Raw genomic sequence first — 20,602 nt, 5'->3', positions numbered from 1 at the left:
TGCAGCCTATTGTCTTTTTCTACCACAGCTCGTCAAACTTCACCTGACAATAAACAGGACTCAGTACCCATCAGGGTGGGAGGAAAGCTGAACAAGACCTCTCCCAGGAAATATGCCATCACCACCACCAGTGCCCACTGGCTTCCAGGATGTGACACAAACCCATCCCTGGCTCAAACAGAGCCTTCCGCATGAGAACGCTTCCCTGCGCACATCTTGGACAAGATCTCTCCCATGCCAGCACAGACATGAATAAGTCTCTTCCCAAGCATGAATCTCCAGCCCTACCAGCAAACACACTTCATTCCCTCCCCTCTGAAATTTCCACACATTGATAACATCCCCCATGTGCTCATTGCCTCCTGGCTAAAACATCCCAGCTCTCTAAGCCTCTCCTCAGGTAGAAGATGTTCAATATCCTTTAGCATCTTCGTGAAACTGCACTAATACATCCATGTCCTTCTTCCACTGGGGAGCTCAGTCCTGCACACAGGAGCCCAGATGGGACCTCACCAGTGCTGAGGAGAGAAGAATGGTCACCTCCCTCAACCTCCTGTCAAGACTTTTCTCAGTGCTGTCTTGGAGACTGCTGGGTTTTTTTTGCGTTAAGGGTTCATTGCCACCTCAGCGTCCATTTGTTCTCAACCAGAACCACAAGGTCCTTCTATGCCAAGCTGTTTTCTATTCAACTGTCCCCCCCTTATCCCTTTTGCCAGCTCTGAATCCTGCACAGAACAGCACTCGGCCTCTCCCCTCGCTCAGCTCCATGAGATTCTGCTGTGTCCAAGGAAATCAGGAAGCTCCATCGGCAATCGTCTGTTTAAACCATCTTTCCCCATGGACTTATGCACATCCAGATACACAACCCCCTTTTGGAGGGCAGACTTGAGTCCACCCGACTCACCGGCACCCCCAGCCCAGCCCTGCACTGGCCCAACCTGCCTCTTGCCTGCCAGGTGCTCCAGCACCATCAACACACACGCACAGAGACCCTTCCTGCCCCACCTCATCTTCCTCACCAACAAACACTGCTCATGCGGTGAACAACCCTCACGACACTCACCTCCTCTGAATTCAGGCAGGTCTTGGGAGGCCAGAGATGTTATCACTCACCGCAAGCCAGCCAACGTTATTCCAGTTTCTAAAAAGGACGTCAGCGAAGAGCCAGGAACCTGCAGACCTGTTAGTCTGACCACAGGACCTGGAAAATTATAGAGAAGTAACAACTGAGCGCTGCTGAGAGGCATTTAAGGACAATGTAGTCATCAGGTACAGTCAACAGGAGTTCACTAAGGGAAAGTCCTGTGTAACTGATTTGCTCCTTCGACGATAAGGTCACCTGCCTCATGGATGAAGGGAAGCTGGTGGACACAGCTTTACTGGATTATAGTAAATCTTTTGATCTATCCGCATGGGAGGAGTATTGTGAGCTGTTAAGAAGAACGTCAAACTCCTTGAAAGCACCCACAGGAGGGCAAGAGAGCTGGAGAAAGATCTGGAATGCGTGTCCTAGATGACCAACTGAGTACACTGGACTCATCTCATTTGGATAGAAAGAGGCTGAGGGGTGACCTCATTGCTCTCTGCAGCTTCCTGAGGAGGGGACGTGGAGAGGGAGGTGCTGAGCTCTTCTCCATCAGATCCAGTGACAGGACACATGGGAATGGATCAAAGCTGCACCACTGCAGGTTTAAACTTGACATTAGGAAACATTTATTTGAGGGACAGTGGTCAAACAGTGGAACAGGCTTCCTAGAGAGGTGGTCGATACCTCAAGCCTGTCAGTATGGCAGAGTCATTTGGACAATACCTTTAATACCATGCTCACTTTTGCTCAGCCCTGAAGTGCTCAGGCAGTGGGACTAGATGGTCACTGTAGGTCACTTCCACCTGGACTGCTCTGGCCCATCTGTTCTGCTTCCCCAACCCTTGCCCATGCAAACATCCCCTTGAGGTTTATGCGCACAGCCCCGCACGCCTCCCATTGCCCCTCCACTACACCCAGTCCCACTCTGGCCCCACAAACACTGCACACAGAAATGGCCCCACCCCTCGGCGCTCACCCCACATTCACCCCCAAAGCCGTCACTCACCAGCCTCCCCTGCCTGCCGGTCCCGCTCCCCTGGGCCTCTCACCGGCCTCACCAGCTCTCCCAGACCTCACCAGCCTCAGCCCCCAGTCGCAGCCTCCCCTCCCCACAGCCAGGCACTGCCTCAGCACTCACTGACCAGCCAGTCAGGGGGCAGGTGACAGACTGACCTTCAGGCAGCAGCTAACAACCTGCCAATCAGGGTGCAGCTTACAACCACTATAGAAGCACCTGGAAGGTTTTGGAAGGTCCCTTTCTGGACCCCAAAATCAAGACTTCTGGTACATTAAATAGATAATCGTCACCAAATGATCCCAAAACAACTGCTGGGGCTGAATGAGGGAACAAATGAGTAGAAATGCTGCCGAAAACCAAACCAAACGACTCGGACAGCACCAGCTGGGGAACGTGGAATGGTAAGATGGAGGGAAAATATCCTCATTAAATAACACCCCCAAAAAAATACGATCAATAAATATATCAACAGACCCTGCACTACTTGCTTGATCTGCAGGTGTCAGGGCACCCATGTGGAATCCCTGTCATGGCCCCCCCTTGCTGTGGTCCCCAGCCCAACCACCTGGCAGTGCCCATGACCCCATCTTCACTCACGGTCAGGTTCGGGACAAAACCACGGAGTCCTGTATCCTGTGCCCCCTTGCTGCCAGGACCCCGGGGCAACACATGCTGTGTGTGCAGGTCACCACCCACTTGTTGTGGGATCCCCAGCAGATCCAAGTGTGGGTCCTTGTTGCACTGTCCACCTGCACACACAGTCCCCATTCCACCTACACAGAAGTCCCCAGACCACGGTCTCACCTTGCTGTGGGGTCCACATATGATCTCTAGGAGGGGATCCCCAGGCCACCATCCCCTCTTCTCTGCAGGACACCACAGTGACCCATGCAGGTGGGTCTCTGGACCACCAGCCTCCCTGCTGCAGGGTCCATGGAGCACCAGTGCAGGGGACACCAACCAACCGTCCCTGTGCTCTGAGGTCACGCAGAAAGCCCCTTTGTGAGGTCACCGTCCCCCTCAGTGTGGGGTCCCTGAGGCATAGCCTGGGGCACTGAGGACAAAGAGCAGGAACAAGCCTGTGACCCTGCTCTGCTGGGTTGATCTTGGCTGGCTGGCAGGTGCTCACAAAGCTGCAGTGGGACAATCTGCTCCAGCGTGGGGTTCACGACGGGCTGCAGGGGAATCTCTGCTCCAGCACCAGCAGCACATCCTGCACCTCATTCCTCACTGAACTTGCTGTCTGTAGGGATTTTTCTCTACATATATCCATCCCTCTCCCTGTTCCAGTTACAATTTTGCAGTAGTTTTCCCCATTCTTAAAGATGTTCACACATTTCTGCTACCACCATTGCTGCTTGGCTCAGGTTTCACCAGCAACCAGTCTCATTGGAGCTGGCTGGTGCTATTGAATAGAATCAAAGAGTTGTTTCAGGTACAGAAGACCTTGAAGATCATCAAATCCAAGTGTTAACCAAGCAATACCAAGGTCACCACTAAACCATGTCCCCAAGCACCACATCTACCCATCTTTTAAACACCTCCAGGGATGATGACTCCACTACTACCCTGGACAGTCCATTCCAGTGTTTCACAAGATTTTCGGTGAATAAATTTCACTAATATAAAATGTAAATCTCCCCTGGTGCAGCTTAAGGACATTTTCTTTTGTCCTGATGCTTCTTTCTTCTGTAAGAGACAGACCCCTACTTCATTAAAACCTCCTTTCAGGTAGTTGCAGAGAGCGAGACGGTCTCCCCTCGGCCTCCCTTTCTCCAGGCTACGCTTACCGAGGGTGCACTCGATCCCCTCATCAGACCATGGACACAGATATTAAACAGAACTGGTCCCAGCACTGAGCCCTGGGGAACACCACTTGTGAGCAGCCACCAACTGGATTTAACTCCAGTCACCACAGCTATTTGGGCCCAGTCATCCAGCCAGGTTTTTTGCCAGAGAAGGATACACCTGTCCAAGCCATGAGCAGCCACTTTCTCCAGTTGAATCAGTGTCAAAGGCTTTAATAAAGTCCAGGTAGACAACATCCACAGCCATTCCCTCATCCACTAAGTGGGTCACCTTTTCAGAGAAGGAGATCAGGTTGCTCAAGCAGGACCTGCCTTTCATCACCCCATCCTGACTGGGCCCGATCGCCTGCTTGTTCCGTACATGCAGTGTGATGTCACTCAACATGATCTGCTCCATGACCTTCCCTGTCACAAAGGTCAGACTGACAGGTCTGCAGATCCCCGGATCCTCCTTCTGTCCCTTCATCTTATATAAGCAGCACATTTGCCAACCTCCAGTCAAGTGGGACCTCCCTGGTGAGCCAGGACTGCAGATAAATGAAGCAAAGTGGCTTGGTGAGCACCTCCGCCAGCTCCCTCAGTACCCTTGGCTGGATCCCATCAGGCCCCATAGATTTTTGAGTGTCTAACTGGTTTAGGAGGTTTCCAACCATTTCCCCGTGGATTCTGGGGGTTTGTTCTGCTCCCTGTCTTCTACATCAGAGGCTTGGTGTCCAGAGAACAACTGGTCTTATTAGAAAGACTGAGGCGAAGAAAGGATAATGAATTTTCCTCATCCTTTGCTCTGCGTGAGTGCCCCCACATCCAGTGAAGGATGGAGATTCTCATTAGCCCTCCTTTTGTTGATAATGTATGTCTGGAAAAAAATTCTTGTATTTTACAACTGTACCCAGATTATGTTGTACTTGCACATTCCCAATTCTAATTTTCCGCCTGCATAACCTCATGACATCCCTGTAGTCCTCCTGAGATACCTGCCCCTTCCTGTAAAAGTCAAACTCTGTTTTCCCTGAGATCCAGCTAAAGTTCTCTGTTTAACCTGGATGGTGTTCTTCCCCACAGCTTCATATTTCTGCACATAGGGACTCTCTATGAACATTACAGAACCTTTGAGAACCTTACCTCAGAAAGCACCCCTGCAGCTCTCTTGCTCCAAAACCTGGTGTCATATAACAAATCCACACAGCTACAAGTTTAAAAGCAAGAGGGGCACCAAGACACAAACAGATCAAACCCAATCAGGGAAGCCAGGCCTAAAGACAGGCTTAGAGAGATGTTAGCAAAGAAGAGAGAGACCAAAGACCACGTAAGAGGCAGCTCCTCATGCTCGTCAGAGCTCCAGAGCCCAGAGCAGCCTGCCAGGGCTGTGAGAAAATGAGGCACCATCCACACAATGCAACCGCAAACCACACGAGTGCTGTGGGATGACCTCACTGACGACACCCCACATCTCCTACGCTTCGGCCGCATCCTCTGCCTGACCCGATACACACCATCAACGCCAAGTCTTTGGCCTCTAATGCTCGCACTTCAAAGCTGCCACCAGGGCCAAGTGGACACGTCCTCAAGACAGGAACAAGAAATTGGAGCATTGTGGGAAGGAAAACACACCCTCCTCATTCCTGGCCAGGCTGTGGCATCAAAGAGCTGCTGGCTGCAAAATGCCGCCATGCGCAAAGGCTGTCCCGCCCCTCGGGGACCAGCATAAAAGCCGGCCCAGCACCTCTCTCCCTCACACACTTCTCCTGACGCCTTCTCCTCCCTCCGCGCTCAACAAGGTGAGCCTCAACCCCCTTCCCCTCCTTCTCCTGCCCCGCCTGGCCCCTCTCTTCCAGCACGCTCTGCCCCAGCCTCAGCAGCCCTCACGCCTCCCCACCGCCACGCTCCCCACAGCCCCACACCAGCCTCCCCACTCCCTCGCCCTCCTGCAACACCGCTCCTCGCACCCCCACGCCCCTGCGCTTGCTCAACAGCCTCTCGTCCCTTCCAGGGCTCCTCCATACCACACACATGGCCTGCTACGACGTCTGCCGCCCCTGCGGACCCACCCCGCTGGCCAACAGCTGCAACGAGCCCTGTTCCCTGCAGTGCCAGGACTCCCGCGTCGTCATCCAGCCTCCCGCCGTGCTGGTCACCCTGCCAGGACCCATCCTCACCTCCCACCCCCAGAGCACCGCCGTCGGATCCTCCGCATCGGCTGCCGTGGGCAACGAACTCGGCGCCCAGGGAGTTGCTGTCAACTCCGGCAGCTTTGGCTACGGCTTCGGAGGCCTGGGCTGCTTTGGTGGCAGAAGGGGTGGCTACATCTGCTAAGGGCTCTCGCCACCACCCGTGATGCCAACCACACACACCCTGGAAGCCACGCCACACATTCAGGACATGCACCTCTAGGCCCTTCCTGGCACATGGACCTGCTGTCCACGGCTCCTCGTCTCCAGGCACCAAGCACGGAAGCAGGGAAGTTGCCAGCCTGGGCTGCCTGCGTACCTCGATGAAGGTCCTTCTCCTCTTCTCCCACATCTTTCTTTGCACCTCAGACTTGTGCTGTTCCACTTGGCACTCCTGCCTTTTCACTCTTCTCCCTCAATAAAGTTCTCCTTCATTCCAGCTTGAGATGCAGCCTATTGTCTTTTTCTCCCACGGCTCGTCCAACTTCACTTGAGAACAACCAGGACTCAACAGCCCATCATGGTGGGTGGAAAAGAATAACACGACCTCTTTCAGGAAATATGCCACCACCACCACCAGTGCCCACTGCCTTCCAGGATGTGACACAAACCCATCCCTGGCTCAAGCAGAGCCTTCCACATGACAATGCTTCCCTGTGCACATCTTGGACAAGATCATGCCAGCACACACATCAATAACTCTCTTCCACAGCATGACTCTCCAGCCCTACCAGCAAATAAACTTAATTTCCTCCCCTCTGAAATTTCCACATTGATAACATCCCCCATGTGCTCTTTCCCTCCTGGCTAAGCATCCCAGCTCTCTCAGCCTCTCCTCCAGTGGAAGATGTTCCAGATCCTTTAGCATCTTCATTAAACTGCACTAACACATCCATGTCCTTCTTTCACTGGGGAACTCAGTCCTGCACGCAGGACTCCACATGGGACCTCACCAGTGCTGAGGAGAGAAGAACAGCCACCTTCCTTAACCTCCTGTCAAGATTTTCTCAAAGCTGCCCTGGAGACTTGATGGACCCTCTTTATGTCAAGGGTTCATTGCCACCTTAGGGCCCCTTTCTTCTCCACCAGAACCACAAGACCCTTCTCTGACAAGCTGTTTTATGTTCAGCTGTCCCCCAGTCATTCTGCTGCCAGCTCTGAGTCCTCCCCAGAACAGGACTTGGCCTCTTCCCTTGCTCAGCTCCATGAGACTCCCCTGTGGCCAGGGAAATCAGGAAGCTCCATCGGCAAATGTGTTTAAAACACGTTTTCCCACAGATTTCTACACATCCATATACACAACCCCCGCTTTCTAGGAAGCAGATGTGAGTCCACCTGACTCACCGGCTCCACCAGTCCAGCCCTGCACTGGCCCAACCTGCCTCTTGCCTGCCAGGTGCTCCAGCACCATCAACACACACGCACAGAGACCCTTCCTGCCCCACCTCATCTTCCTCACCAACAAACACTGCTCATGCGCTGAACAACCCTCACGACACTCACGACACATCTTGGGACTCCAGAGATGTTCTCGCTCATTACAAGCCAGCCAACGTTATTCCAGTTTGTAAAAAGGGCGTGACAGAAAATCCAGGAATCTGCAGACCTGTTAGTCTGACCACAGGACCTGGAAAATTATGAAGAAGGTGCAACCAAGTTATGCTGAAAGGCATTTAAGGGCAATGTAATCATCAGGTACAGTCAACAGGGGCTCGCTAAGGGAAAGTCCTGTGTAACTGATTTCCTTTCCTTCTACAATAAGGTCACCTGCCTTGTGCATGAAGGGAAGCTGGTGGACTTGGCTTTTCTGGATTTTAGTAAAGCTTTTGATCCTCTCCCAAATACAGGAGTATTGTGAACTGTTCCATGCTTTAACTTTTACTGAGCCCTGATCTGATCAGGCTTTTGGACTCAATAATCACGGTAGGTCCCTTCTAACTGGACTGGTCTAGTCCCGTCTTTTCTGCTTCAACAACCCTTTCCCATACAAACATCCCCTCGAGGTTCTCAGGTTCACAGCCCCGTGCACCACGCACGCCTCCCATTGCCCCTGCGCTACACCCAGTCCCACTCTGGCCCCACAAACACAGCACACAGAAATGGCCTCACCCCTCAGCGCTCACCCCACATTCACCCCCCAAAGCCGTCACTCACCAGCCTCCCCTGCCTGCCGGTCCCGCTCCCCTGGGCCTCTCACCGGCCTCACCAGCTCTCCCAGACCTCACCAGCCTCAGCCCCCAGTCGCAGCCTCCCCTCCCCACAGCCAGGCACTGCCTCAGCACTCACTGACCAGCCAATCAGGGGGCAGGTAACATCCTGACCATCAAGCAGCAGGTAACAACCTGCCAATCAGGGAGCAGATAACAATTTGACCATTGAGGGCAGCTGACAGGCACCAGCTGCTCTAGAAGCCCCTGGAAGGTTCCAGAAGGTGCCTGTCAGGACTTGAAAATCAACAGCGCCACTAGAATAAATAGATAATCTTCAGCAGACAAACACAAAACAACTGCTGGGAGGGCTGGTGGGTGAACAAGGAAATGAATGAGTAGAAATGCTGCTGAAAACTAAACCAAAGGCCTCGCAGGAGAGCAGCTGGGGGACTTAAGAGAAGCAAGACGGTGTGAAAATGCCCTGATTAAATACCAATGCCGCTGAAAAAAGATTCACTAAATCAATATATATCAACAGACACTGCACTTTGTGCCTGGCCTGCAGGTTCTCAGGTCCACCCATGTGGGATCCCGTCTCCACATCTCCCCTTCCTGCCAGGAACCCGTACAAACCAGACAAGGTACCCAGGTCACAACGCCCTTGCTGAAGTGTCCTCAGCTGACCCAGGTGTGGGTCCTTGTTGCACTGTGAGCCTGGATGAACAGTCCCTGCTCCACCTACAAGGGAGTAACCGGCCACTGTCTCACCTTGTTACAGGGTGGAGCCCGGGGTAGAGCATCCCATCTTCATAGCAGGGTGACACAGTGACCCATGCAGGGGGTCTCTGGACCACCAGCCTCCCTGCTGCAGGGTCCATGGAGCACCACTGCAGGGGACCCCAAGCAATCGTCCCTGTGCTCGAAGGTCACACAGAAAGCCCCTTTGTGAGGTCATCGTCCTCCTCAGTGTGGGGTCCCTGAGGCACAGCCTGGGGCACTGAGGACCAGGAGCAGGAACAAGCCTGTGACCCTGCTCTGCTGGCAAGATGGGGCTCTGGGCTGCCTTGACCTTGGCTGGATGGCAGGTGCCCACCAAGCTGCTCTATCACTCCCCCTCCTCAACTGCATGAGGGGAGAGAATCTGAGGAAAGGCTCCTGAGTCTTTGTAAGGACAGGGAGATCTCCAGAGGCTGTAGTGGGACAATCAGCTCCAGCGTGGGGTTCACAACAGGCTGCAGAGGAATCTCTGCTCCAGCACCAGGAGCACATTCTGCACCTCCTTCTTCACTGACCTTGCTGTCTGCAGAGATTTTTCTCTCACATATATAACCCCTCTATTCCAGCTGCAAATTTGAAGTCATTTCTCCGCCTTCTTAAAGATGTTCACACATTTGTGTTACCACCATTGCTGATTGGCTCAGGTTTCACCATCAACCAGTCTGGTTGGAGCTGGCTGGTGCTATTGAATAGAATCAAAGAATTATTTCAGGTACAAAAGACCTTTAAGATCATCAAATCCAAGTGTTAACCAAGCAATACCAAGGTCACCACGAAACCATGTCCCCAAGCACCACATTTACACATCTTTTAAACACCTCCAGGGATGATGACTCCACCACTACCCTGCGCAGTCCATTCCAGTGTTTCGCAACACTTTTGGTAAATAAATTCCCCTAATATCCAATGTAAATTTCACCTGGTGCAGCTTAAGCACATTTTCTTTTGTCCTGATGCTTCTTTCTTGGTTAAGAGACAGAGACGTAGCTCCCTAAAACCTCCTTTCAGGTAGTTGTAGAGAGCGAGACGGTCTCCCCTCTGCCTCCCTTTCTCCAGGCTACGCTTACCGAGGGTCCACTCGATCCCCTCATCAGACCATGAAGACAGATATTAAACAGAACTGGCCCCAGCACTGAGCCCTGGGGAACACCACTTGTGAGCAGCCACCAACTGGATTTAACTCCAGTCACCACAGCTATTTGGGCCCAGCCATCCAGCCAGGTTTTTTGCCAGTGAAGGATACACCTGTCCAAGCCATGAGCAGCCACTTTCCCCAGTTGAATCAGTGTCAAAGGCTTTAATAAAGTCCAGGTGGACAACATCCACAGCCATTCCCTCCTCCACTAAGTGGGTCACCTTGTCAGAGAAGAAGATCAGGTTGCTCGAGCAGGACCTGCCTTTCATCACCCCATCCTGACTGGGCCAGATCGCCTGCTTGTCCTGTACTTGCTGTGTAATGTCACTCAACATAATCTGCACAATGACCTGACCTGGTACCAAGGTCAGACTGACAGGCCTGCAGATCCCTGGATCCCCCTTCTGTCCTTTCATCTTATATAAGCAGCACATTTTCCAACCTCCAGTCAAGTGGGACCTCCCTGGTGAGCCAGGACTGCAGATAAATGAAGCAAAATGGCTTGGTGAGCACCTCCGCCAGTTTCCTCAGTACCCTTGGCTGGATCCCATCAGGCCCCATAGATTTTTGAGTGTCTGACTGGTGTAGGAGGTTTCCAACCATTTCCCCGTGGATTCTGGGGGTTTGTTCTGCTCCCTGTCTTCTACATCAGAGGCTTGGTGTCCAGAGAACAACTGGTCTTATTAGAAAGACTGAGGCGAAGAAAGCATTAAAGCATTTTCCTCATCCTTTGCGCTGCGTGAGTGCCCCCACATCCAGTGAAGGATGGAGATTCTCATTAGCCCTCCTTTTGTTGATAATGTATGTCTGGAAAAAAATTCTTGTATTCTACAACTGTACCCAGATTATGTTGTACTTGCACATTCCCAATTCTAATTTTCCCCCTGCATAACCACATGACATCCCTGTAGTCCTCCTGAGATACCTGCTCCTTCCTGTAAAAGTCATAAACTCTGTTTTCCCTGAGATCCAGCTAAAGTTCTCTGTTTAACCTGGATGGTATTCTTCCCCACAGCTTCATATTTCTGCACATAGGGACTCTCTATGAACATTACAGAACCTTTGAGAACCTTACCTCAGAAAGCACCCCTGCAGCTCTCTTGCTCCAAAACCTGGTGTCATATAACAAATCCACACAGCTACAAGTTTAAAAGCAAGAGGGGCACAAAGACACAAACAGATCAAACCCAATCAGGGAAGCCAGGCCTAAAGACAGGCTTAGAGAGATGTTAGCAAAGAAGGGAGAGACCAAAGACCAAATAAGAGGCAGCTCCTCATGCTCGTCAGAGCTCCAGAGCCCAGAGCAGCCTGCCAGGGCTGTGAGAAAATGAGGCACCATCCACACAATGCAACCGCAAACCACACGAGTGCTGTGGGATGACCTCACTGACGAAACCCCACCTCCCCTGTGCTTCGGCCACATCCTCTGCCCGACCCGATACACACTATCAACGCCAAGTCTTTGGCCTCTAATGCTCGCACTTCAAAGCTGCCGCCAGGGCCAAGTGGACACGTCCTCAAGACAGGAACAAGAAATTGGAGCATTGCGGGAAGGAAAACACACCCTCCTCATTCCTGGCCAGGCTGTGGCATCAAAGAGCTGCTGGCTGCAAAATGCCGCCATGCGCAAAGGCTGTCCCGCCCCTCGGGGACCAGCATAAAAGCCGGCCCAGCGCCTCTCTCCCTCACACACTTCTCCTGACGCCTTCTCCTCCCTCCGCGCTCAACAAGGTGAGCCTCAACCCCCTTGCCCTCCTTCTCCTGCCCCGCCTGGCCCCTCTCTTCCAGCATGCTCTGCCCCAGCCTCAGCAGCCCTCACGCCTCCCCACCGCCACGCTCCCCACAGCCCCACACCAGCCTCCCCACTCCCTCGCCCTCCTGCAATACCGCTCCTCGCACCCCCACGCCCCTGCGCTTGCTCAACAGCCTCTCGTCCCTTCCAGGGCCCCTCCACACCACACACATGGCCTGCTACGATGCCTGCCGCTCCTGGGGACCCACCCCGCTGGCCAACAGCTGCAACGAGCCCTGTTCCCTGCAGTGCCAGGACTCCCGCGTCGTCATCCAGCCTCCCGCCGTGCTGGTCACCCTGCCAGGACCCATCCTCACCTCCCACCCCCAGAGCACCGCCGTCGGATCCTCCGCATCGGCTGCCGTGGGCAACGAACTCGGCGCCCAGGGAGTTGCTGTCAACTCCGGCAGCTTTGGCTACGGCTTCGGAGGCCTGGGCTGCTTTGGCGGCAGAAGGGGTGGATACATCTGCTAAGGGCTCTCGCCACCACCCGTGATGCCAACCACACACACCCTGGAAGCCACGCCACACATTCAGGACATGCACCTCTAGGCCCTTCCTGGCACATGGACCTGCTGTCCACAGCTCCTCGTCTGCAGGCACCAAGCACGGAAGCAGGGAAGTTGCCAGCCTGGGCTGCCTGCGTACCTCGATGAAGGTCCTTCTCCTCTTCTCCCACATCTTTCTTTGTACCTCAGACTTGTGCTGTTCCACTTGGGACTCCTGCCTTTTCACTCTTCTCCCTCAATAAAGTTCTCCTTCATCCCAGCTTGAGATGCAGCCTATTGTCTTTTTCTCCCACGGCTCGTCCAACTTCACTTGAGAACAACCAGGACTCAACAGCCCATCATGGTGGGTGGAAAAGAATAACACGACCTCTTCCAGGAAATATGCCACCACCACCACCAGTGCCCACTGCCTTCCAGGATGTGACACAAACCCATTCCTGGCTCAAGCAGAGCCTTCCACATGACAACGCTTCCCTGTGCACATCTTGGACAAGATCATGCCAGCACACACATCAATAACTCTCTTCCCCAGCATGACTCTCCAGCCCTACCAGCAAATAAACTTAATTTCCTCCCCTCTGAAATTTCCACATTGATAACATCCCCCATGTGCTCTTTCCCTCCTGGCTAAACATCCCAGCTCTCTCAGCCTCTCCTCCAGTGGAAGATGTTCCAGACCCTTTAGCATCTTCATGAAACTGCACTAACACATCCATGTCCTTCGTCCACTGGGGAACTCAGTCCTGCACGCAGGACTCCACATGGGACCTCACCAGTGCTGAGGAGACAAGAACAGCCACCTTCCTTAACCTCCTGTCAAGACTTTTCTCAATGCTGCCCTGGAGACTTGATGGACCCTTTTTATGTCAAGGGTTCATTGCCACCTTAGGGCCCCTTTCTTCTCCCCCAGAACCACAAGACCCTTCTCTGACAAGCTGTTTTCTGTTCAACTGTCCCCCAGTCATTCCTGCTGCCAGCTCTGAGTCCTCCCCAGAACAGGCCTTGGCCTCATCCCTTGCTCAGCTCCATGAGACTCACCCGTGGCCAGAGAAATCAGGAAGCTCCATCGGCAAATGTGTTTAAAACACGTTTTCCCACAGATTTCTACACATCCATATACACAACCCCCGCTTTCTAGGAAGCAGATGTGACTCCACCCGACTCACCAGCTCCGCCAGCCCAGCCCTGCACTGGCCCAACCTGCCTCTTGCCTGCCAGGTGCTCCAGCACCATCAACACACACGCACAGAGACCCTTCCTGCCCCACCTCATCTTCCTCACCAACAAACACTGCTCATGCGCTGAACAACCCTCACGACACTCACGACACATCTTGGGACTCCAGAAATGTTCTCGCTCATTACAAGCCAGCCAACGTTATTCCAGTTTGTAAAAAGGGCGTGACAGAAAATCCAGGAATCTGCAGACCTGTTAGTCTGACCACAGGACCTGGAAAATTATGAAGAAGGTGCAACCGAGTTATGCTGAAAGGCATTTAAGGGCAATGTAATCATCAGGTACAGTCAACAGGGGCTCGCTAAGGGAAAGTCCTGTGTAACTGATTTCCTTTCCTTCTACAATAAAGTCACCTGCCTTGTGCATGAAGGGAAGCTGGTGGACTTTGCTTTTCTGGATTTTAGTAAAGCTTTTGATCCTCTCCCAAATACAGGAGTATTGTGAACTGTTCCATGCTTTAACTTTTACTGAGCCCTGATCCGATCAGGCTTTTGGACTCAATAATCACGGTAGGTCCCTTCTAACTGGACTGGTCTAGTCCCGTCTTTTCTGCTTCAACAACCCTTTCCCATACAAACATCCCCTCGAGGTTCTCAGGTTCACAGCCCCGTGCACCACGCACGCCTCCCATTGCCCCTGCGCTACACCCAGTCCCACTCTGGCCCCACAAACACTGCACACAGAAATGGCCTCACCCCTCGGCGCTCACCCCACATTCACCCCCATAGCTGTCACTCACCAGCCTCCCCTGCCTGCCGGTCCCGCTCCCCTGGGCCTCTCACCGGCCTCACCAGCTCTCCCAGACCTCACCAGCCTCAGCCCCCAGTCGCAGCCTCCCCTCCCCACAGCCAGGCACTGCCTCAGCGCTCTCTGACCAGCCAATCAGGGGGCAGGTAACATCCTGACCATCAAGCAGCAGGTAACAACCTGCCAATCAGGGGGCAGATAACAATTTGACCATCGAGGGCAGCTGACAGGCACCAGCTGCTCTAGAAGCCCCTGGAAGGTTCCAGAAGGTGCCTGTCAGGACTTGAAAATCAACAGCGCCACTAGAATAAATAGATAATCTTCAGCAGACAAACACAAAACAACTGCTGGGAGTGCTGGTGGGTGAACAAGGAAATGAATGAGTAGAAATGCTGCTGAAATCTAAACCAAAGGCCTCGCAGGACAGCAGCTGGGGGACTTAAGAGGAGCAAGACGGTGTGAAAATGCCCTGATTAAATACCAACGCTGCTGAAAAAAATTCACTAAATCAATATATATCAACAGACACTGCACTTTGTGCCTGGCCTGCAGGTTCTCAGGTCCACCCATGTGGGATCCCGTCTCCACATCTCCCCTTCCTGCCAGAATCCCGTACAAACCAGACAAGGTACCCAGGTCACAACACCCTTGCTGAAGGGTCCTCAGCTGACCCAGGTGTGGGTCCTTGTTGCACTGTGAGCCTGGATAAACAGTCCCTGCTCCACCTACAAGGGAGTAACCGGCCACTGTCTCACCTTGTTACAGGGTGGAGCCCAGGGTAGAGCATCCCATCTTCATAGCAGGGCGACACAGTGACCCATGCAGGGAGTCTCTGGACCACCAGCCTCCCTGCTGCAGGGTCCATGGAGCACCACTGCAGGGGACACCAAGCAACTGTCCCTGCGCTCGGAGGTCACACAGAAAGCCCCTTTGTGAGGTCACCGTCCCCCTCAGTGTGGGGTCCCTGAGGCACAGCCTGGGGCACTGAGGACCAGGAGCAGGAACAAGCCTGTGACCCTGCTCTGCTGGCAAGATGGGGCTCTGGGCTGGCTTGACCTTGGCTGGATGGCAGGTGCCCACCAAGCTGCTCTATCACTCCCCCTCCTCAACTGTATGAGGGGAGAAAATCTGAGGAAAGGCTCCTGAGTCTTTGTAAGGACAGGGAGATCTCCAGAGGCTGCAGTGGGACAATCTGCTCCAGCGTGGGGTTCACAACGGGCTGCAGGGGAATCTCTGCTCCAGCACCAGGAGCACATCCTGCACCTCCTTCTTCACTGACCTTGCTGTCTGCAGAGATTTTTCTCTCACATATATAACCCCTCTATTCCAGCTGCAAATTTGAAGTCATTTCTCCCCCTCCTTAAAGATGTTCACACATTTGTGCTACCACCATTGCTGCTTGGCTCAGGTATCACCATCAACCAGTCTGGTTGGATCTGGCTGGTGCCATTGAACAGAATCAAATACTTGTTTCAGATACAAAAGACCTTTAAGATCATCAAACCCAAGTGTTAACCAAGCAATACCAAGGTCACCATTAAACCATGTCCCAAGCACCACATCTACACATCTTTTAAACACCTCCAGGGATGATGACTCCACCACTACCCTGGGCAGTCCATTCCAGTGTTTCGCAACACTTTTGGTAAATAAATTCCCCTAATATCCAATGTAAATTTCACCTGGTGCAGCTTAAGCACATTTTCTTTTGTCCTGATGCTTCTTTCTTGGTTAAGAGACAGAGATGTAGCTCCCTAAAACCTCCTTTCAAGTAGTTGTAGAGAGCGAGACGGTCTCCCCTCTGCCTCCCTATCTCCAGGCTACGCTTACCGAGGGTCCACTTGATCCCCTCATCAGACCATGAAGACAGATATTAAACAGAACTGGCCCCAGCACTGAGCCCTGGGGAACACCACTTGTGAGCAGCCACCAACTGGATTTAACTCCAGTCACCACAGCTATTTGGGCCCAGCCATCCAGCCAGGTTTTTTGCCAGTGAAGGATACACCTGTCCAAGCCATGAGCAGCCACTTTCTCCAGTTGAATCAGTGTCAAAGGCTTTAATAAAGTCCAGGTGGACAACATCCACAGCCATGCCCTCCTCCACTAAGTGGGTCACCTTGTCAGAGAAGAAGATCAGGTTGCTCGAGCAGGACCTGCCTTTCATCACCCCATCCTGACTGGGCCTGATCGCCTGGTTGTCCTGTACTTGCTGTGTAATGTCACTCAACATAATCTGCACAATGACCTGACCTGGTACCAAGGTCAGACTGACAGGCCTGCAGATCCCTGAATCCCCCTTCTGTCCTTTCATCTTATATAAGCAGCACATTTTCCAACCTCCAGTCAAGTGGGACCTCCCTGGTGAGCCAGGACTGCAGATAAATGATGCAAAGTGGCTTGATGAGCACCTCCGCCAGTTTCCTCAGTTCCCTTGGCTGGATCGCATCAGGCCCCATAGATTTTTGAGTGTCTAACTGGTGTAGGAGGTTTCCAACCATTTCCCTTTGGATTCTGGGGGTTTGTTCTGCTCCCTGTCTTCTACATCAGAGGCTTGGTATCCAGAGAACAACTGGTCTTATTAGAAAGACTGCGACAAAAAAAAACATAAATTATTTTCCTCATCCTTTGCTCTGCGTGAGTGCCCCCACATGCAGTGAAGGATGGAGATTCTCCTTAGCCCTCCTTTTGTTGATAATGTATGTCTGGAAAAAAATTCTTGTATTTTAAAACAGTACCCAGATTATATTGTACTTGCACATTCCCAATTCTAATTTTCCCCTGCATAACCTCATGACATCCCTGTAGTCCTCCTGAGGTACCTGCCCCTTCCTGTAAAAGTCATAAACTCTCTTTGTTTTCCCCGAGATCCAGCTAAAGTTCTCTGTTTAACCTGGATGGTATTCTTCCCCACAGCTTCATATTTCTGCACATAGGGACTCTCTATGAACATTACAGAACCTTTGAGAACCTTACCTCAGAAAGCACCCCTGCAGCTCTCTTGCTCCAAAACCTGGTGTCGTATAACAAATCCACACAGCTACAAGTTTAAAAGCAAGACGGGCACAAAGACACAAACAGATCAAACCCAATCAGGGAAGACAGTCCTAAAGACAGGCTTAGAGAGATGTTAGCAAAGAAGGGAGAGACCAAAGACCACATAAGAGGCAGCTCCTCATGCTCGTCAGAGCTCCAGAGCCCAGAGCAGCCTGCCAGGGCTGTGAGAAAATGAGGCACCATCCACACAATGCAACCGCAAACCACACGAGTGCTGTGGGATGACCTCAGTGATGACACCCCACATCTCCTGTGCTTCAGCAGCATCCTCTGCCCGACCCAATACACACCATCAACGCCAAGTCTTTGGCCTCTAATGCTCGCACTTCAAAGCTGCCACCAAGGCCAAGTGGACACGTCCTCAAGACAGGAACAAGAAATTGGAGCATTGCGGGAAGGAAAACACACCCTCCTCATTCCTGGCCAGGCTGTGGCATCAGACAGCTGCTGGCTGCAAATAGTCGCCATGCGCAAAGGCTGTCCCGCCCCTCGGGGACCAGCATAAAAGCCGGCCCAGCGCCTCTCTCCCTCACACACTTCTCCTGACGCCTTCTCCTCCCTCCGCGCTCAACAAGGTGAGCCTCAACCCCCTTGCCCTCCTTCTCCTGCCCCGCCTGGCCCCTCTCTTCCAGCACGCTCTGCCCCCAGCCTCAGCAGCCCTCACGCCTCCCCACCGCCAGGCTCCCCACAGCCCCACACCAGCCTCCCCACTCCCTCGCCCTCCTGCAATACCGCTCCTCGCACCCCCACGCCCCTGCGCTTGCTCAACAGCCTCTCGTCCCTTCCAGGGCCCCTCCACACCACACACATGGCCTGCTACGACGCCTGCCGCTCCTGGGGACCCACCCCGCTGGCCAACAGCTGCAACGAGCCCTGTTCCCTGCAGTGCCAGGACTCCCGTGTCCTCATCCAGCCTCCCGCCGTGCTGGTCACCCTGCCAGGACCCATCCTCACCTCCCACCCCCAAAGCACCGCCGTTGGATCCTCCTCATCGGCTGCCGTGGGCAACGAACTCGGTGCCCAGGGAGTTGCCATCAACTCCGGCGCTTTTGGCTACGGCTTCGGAGGCCTGGGCTGCTTTGGCGGCAGAAGGGGTGGCTACATCTGCTAAGGGCTCTCGCCACCACCCGTGATGCCAACCACACACACCCTGGAAGCCACGCCACACATTCAGGACATGCACCTCTAGGCCCTTCCTGGCACATGGACCTGCTGTCCATGGCTCCTCGTCTGCAGGCACCAAGCACGGAAGCAGGGAAGTTGCCAGCCTGGGCTGCCTTCGTACCTTGATGAAGGTCCTTCTCCTCTTCTCCCACATCTTTCTTTGCACCTCAGACTTGTGCTGTTCCACTTGGCACTCCTGCCTTTTCACTTTTCTCCCTCAATAAAGTTCTCCTTCAACCCAGCTTGAGATGCAGCCTATTGTCTTTTTCTCCCATGGCTCGTCCAACTTCACTTGAGAACAAACAGGACTCAATAGCCAATCATGGTGGGTGGAAAAGAATAACACGACCTCTTCCAGGAAATGTGGCGCCACCACCACCAGTGCCCACTGGCTTCCAGGATGTGACACAAACCCATCCCTGGCTCAAGCAGAGCCTTCCACATGAGAACGCTTCCCTGTGCACATCTTGGACAAGATCATGCCAACACACACATCAATAACTCTCTTCCCCAGCTCTCTCAGCCTCTTCTCCAGTGGAAGATGTTCCAGACCCTTTAGCATCTTCATTAAACTGCACTAACACATCCATGTCTTTCTTCCACTGGGGAACTCAGTCCTGCACGCAGGACTCCACATGGGACCTCACCAGTGCTGGGGAGAGAAGAACAGTCACCTTCCTTAACCTCCTGTCAAGTTTTTTCTCAATGCTGCCCTGGAGACTTGATGGCCCCTATTGCGTAGAGGGTTGATTTCCAGCTTAGGGCCCATTTCTTCTCCACCAGAACCACAAGACCCTCCTCTGACAAGCTGTTTTCTGTTCAACTGTCCCCCAGTCATTCCTGCTGCCAGCTCTGAGTCCTCCCCAGAACAGGACTTGGCCTCTCCCCTTGCTCAGGTCCATGAGACTCCTCTGTGGCCAGGGAAATCAGGAAGCTCCATCGGCAAACGTGTGTTTAAACCACATTTTCCCACAGATTTATACAGATCCATATACACAACATCCCCTTTCTAGGGGGCAGATATGAGTCCACTGGACTCACCGGCTCCACCAGCCCAGCCCTGCACTGGCCCAACCTGCCTCTTGCCTGGCAGGTGCTCCAGCACCATCAACACACACACACAGAGACCCTTCCTGCCCCACCTCATCTTCCTCACCAACAAACACTGCTCATGCGGTGAACAACCCTCACGACACATCTTGGGACTCCAGAGATGTTCTCACTCACTGCAAGCCAGCCAACGTTATTCCAGTTTGTAAAAAGGGCGTGAGTGAACAGCCAGGAATCTGCAGACCTGTTAGTCTGACCACAGTACCTGGAAAATTATGGAGAAGGTGCAACCGAGTTATGCTGAAAGGCATTTAAGGGCAATGTAATCATCAGGTACAGTCAACAGGGGCTCGCTAAGGGAAAGTCCTGTGTAAGTGATTTCCTTTCCTTCTACAATAAGGTCACCTGCCTCATGCATGAAGGGAAGATGGTGGACGTAGCTTTTCTGGATTTTAGTAAAGGTTTTGATCTATCCGAATGGGGGGAATATTGTGAGGTGTTCTGCGAGGTGTTTAAGAGGAATGTCAAGGTACTTGAAAGCACCCACAGGAGGGTAACAAAGTTGTATGAAGATCTGGAAGGCATGTCCTAAAGGAGCAACTGAGGACAGCGGGTTGGTCTAGTTTGGAGAGAAGGAGGCTGAGGGGCGACCTCATTGCTCTCTGCAGCTTCCTGAGGAGGGGACGTGGAGAGGGAGGTGCTGACCTCTTCTCCATCAGATCCAGTGACAGGACACTTGGGAATGGATCAAAGCTGCACCACTGCAGGTTTAAAATTGACATTAGAAACATTTATTTACAGGGACAGTGGTCAAACAGTGGAACAGGCTTCCTAGAGAGGTGGTCGATACCCCAAGCTTGTCAGTGTTTCAGAGGCATTTGGACACTGCTCTTAACACCACGCT

The 20,602-nt window shown here is 52.9% G+C and overlaps 2 protein-coding genes across 2 annotated transcripts; both read left to right on the top strand.

Moving 5' to 3' along the window:
- The first annotated feature begins 5,920 nt into the window (after positions 1-5,920).
- On the top strand, positions 5,921-12,709 carry LOC135578629 (uncharacterized). The gene is made up of 2 exons (XM_065053526.1): positions 5,921-6,224; positions 12,087-12,709. The coding sequence occupies exons 1-2, from the start codon at positions 5,924-5,926 to the stop codon at positions 12,407-12,409; spliced, it is 624 nt and encodes a 207-aa protein (XP_064909598.1). The 5' UTR covers positions 5,921-5,923; the 3' UTR covers positions 12,410-12,709.
- Positions 12,710-18,292: 5,583 nt separating this feature from the next.
- On the top strand, positions 18,293-18,595 carry LOC135578628 (feather keratin-like). The gene has a single exon (XM_065053524.1). It carries the CDS (start codon positions 18,293-18,295, stop codon positions 18,593-18,595), a length of 303 nt encoding a protein of 100 aa, XP_064909596.1.
- The last annotated feature ends 2,007 nt before the right edge of the window (positions 18,596-20,602 follow it).

This window comes from Columba livia, chromosome 2 (genome assembly GCF_036013475.1).
Source record: "Columba livia isolate bColLiv1 breed racing homer chromosome 2, bColLiv1.pat.W.v2, whole genome shotgun sequence".
In the NCBI taxonomy this organism is placed as follows: domain Eukaryota; kingdom Metazoa; phylum Chordata; class Aves; order Columbiformes; family Columbidae; genus Columba; species Columba livia.
This window is presented reverse-complemented; position numbering and strand designations above follow the sequence as displayed.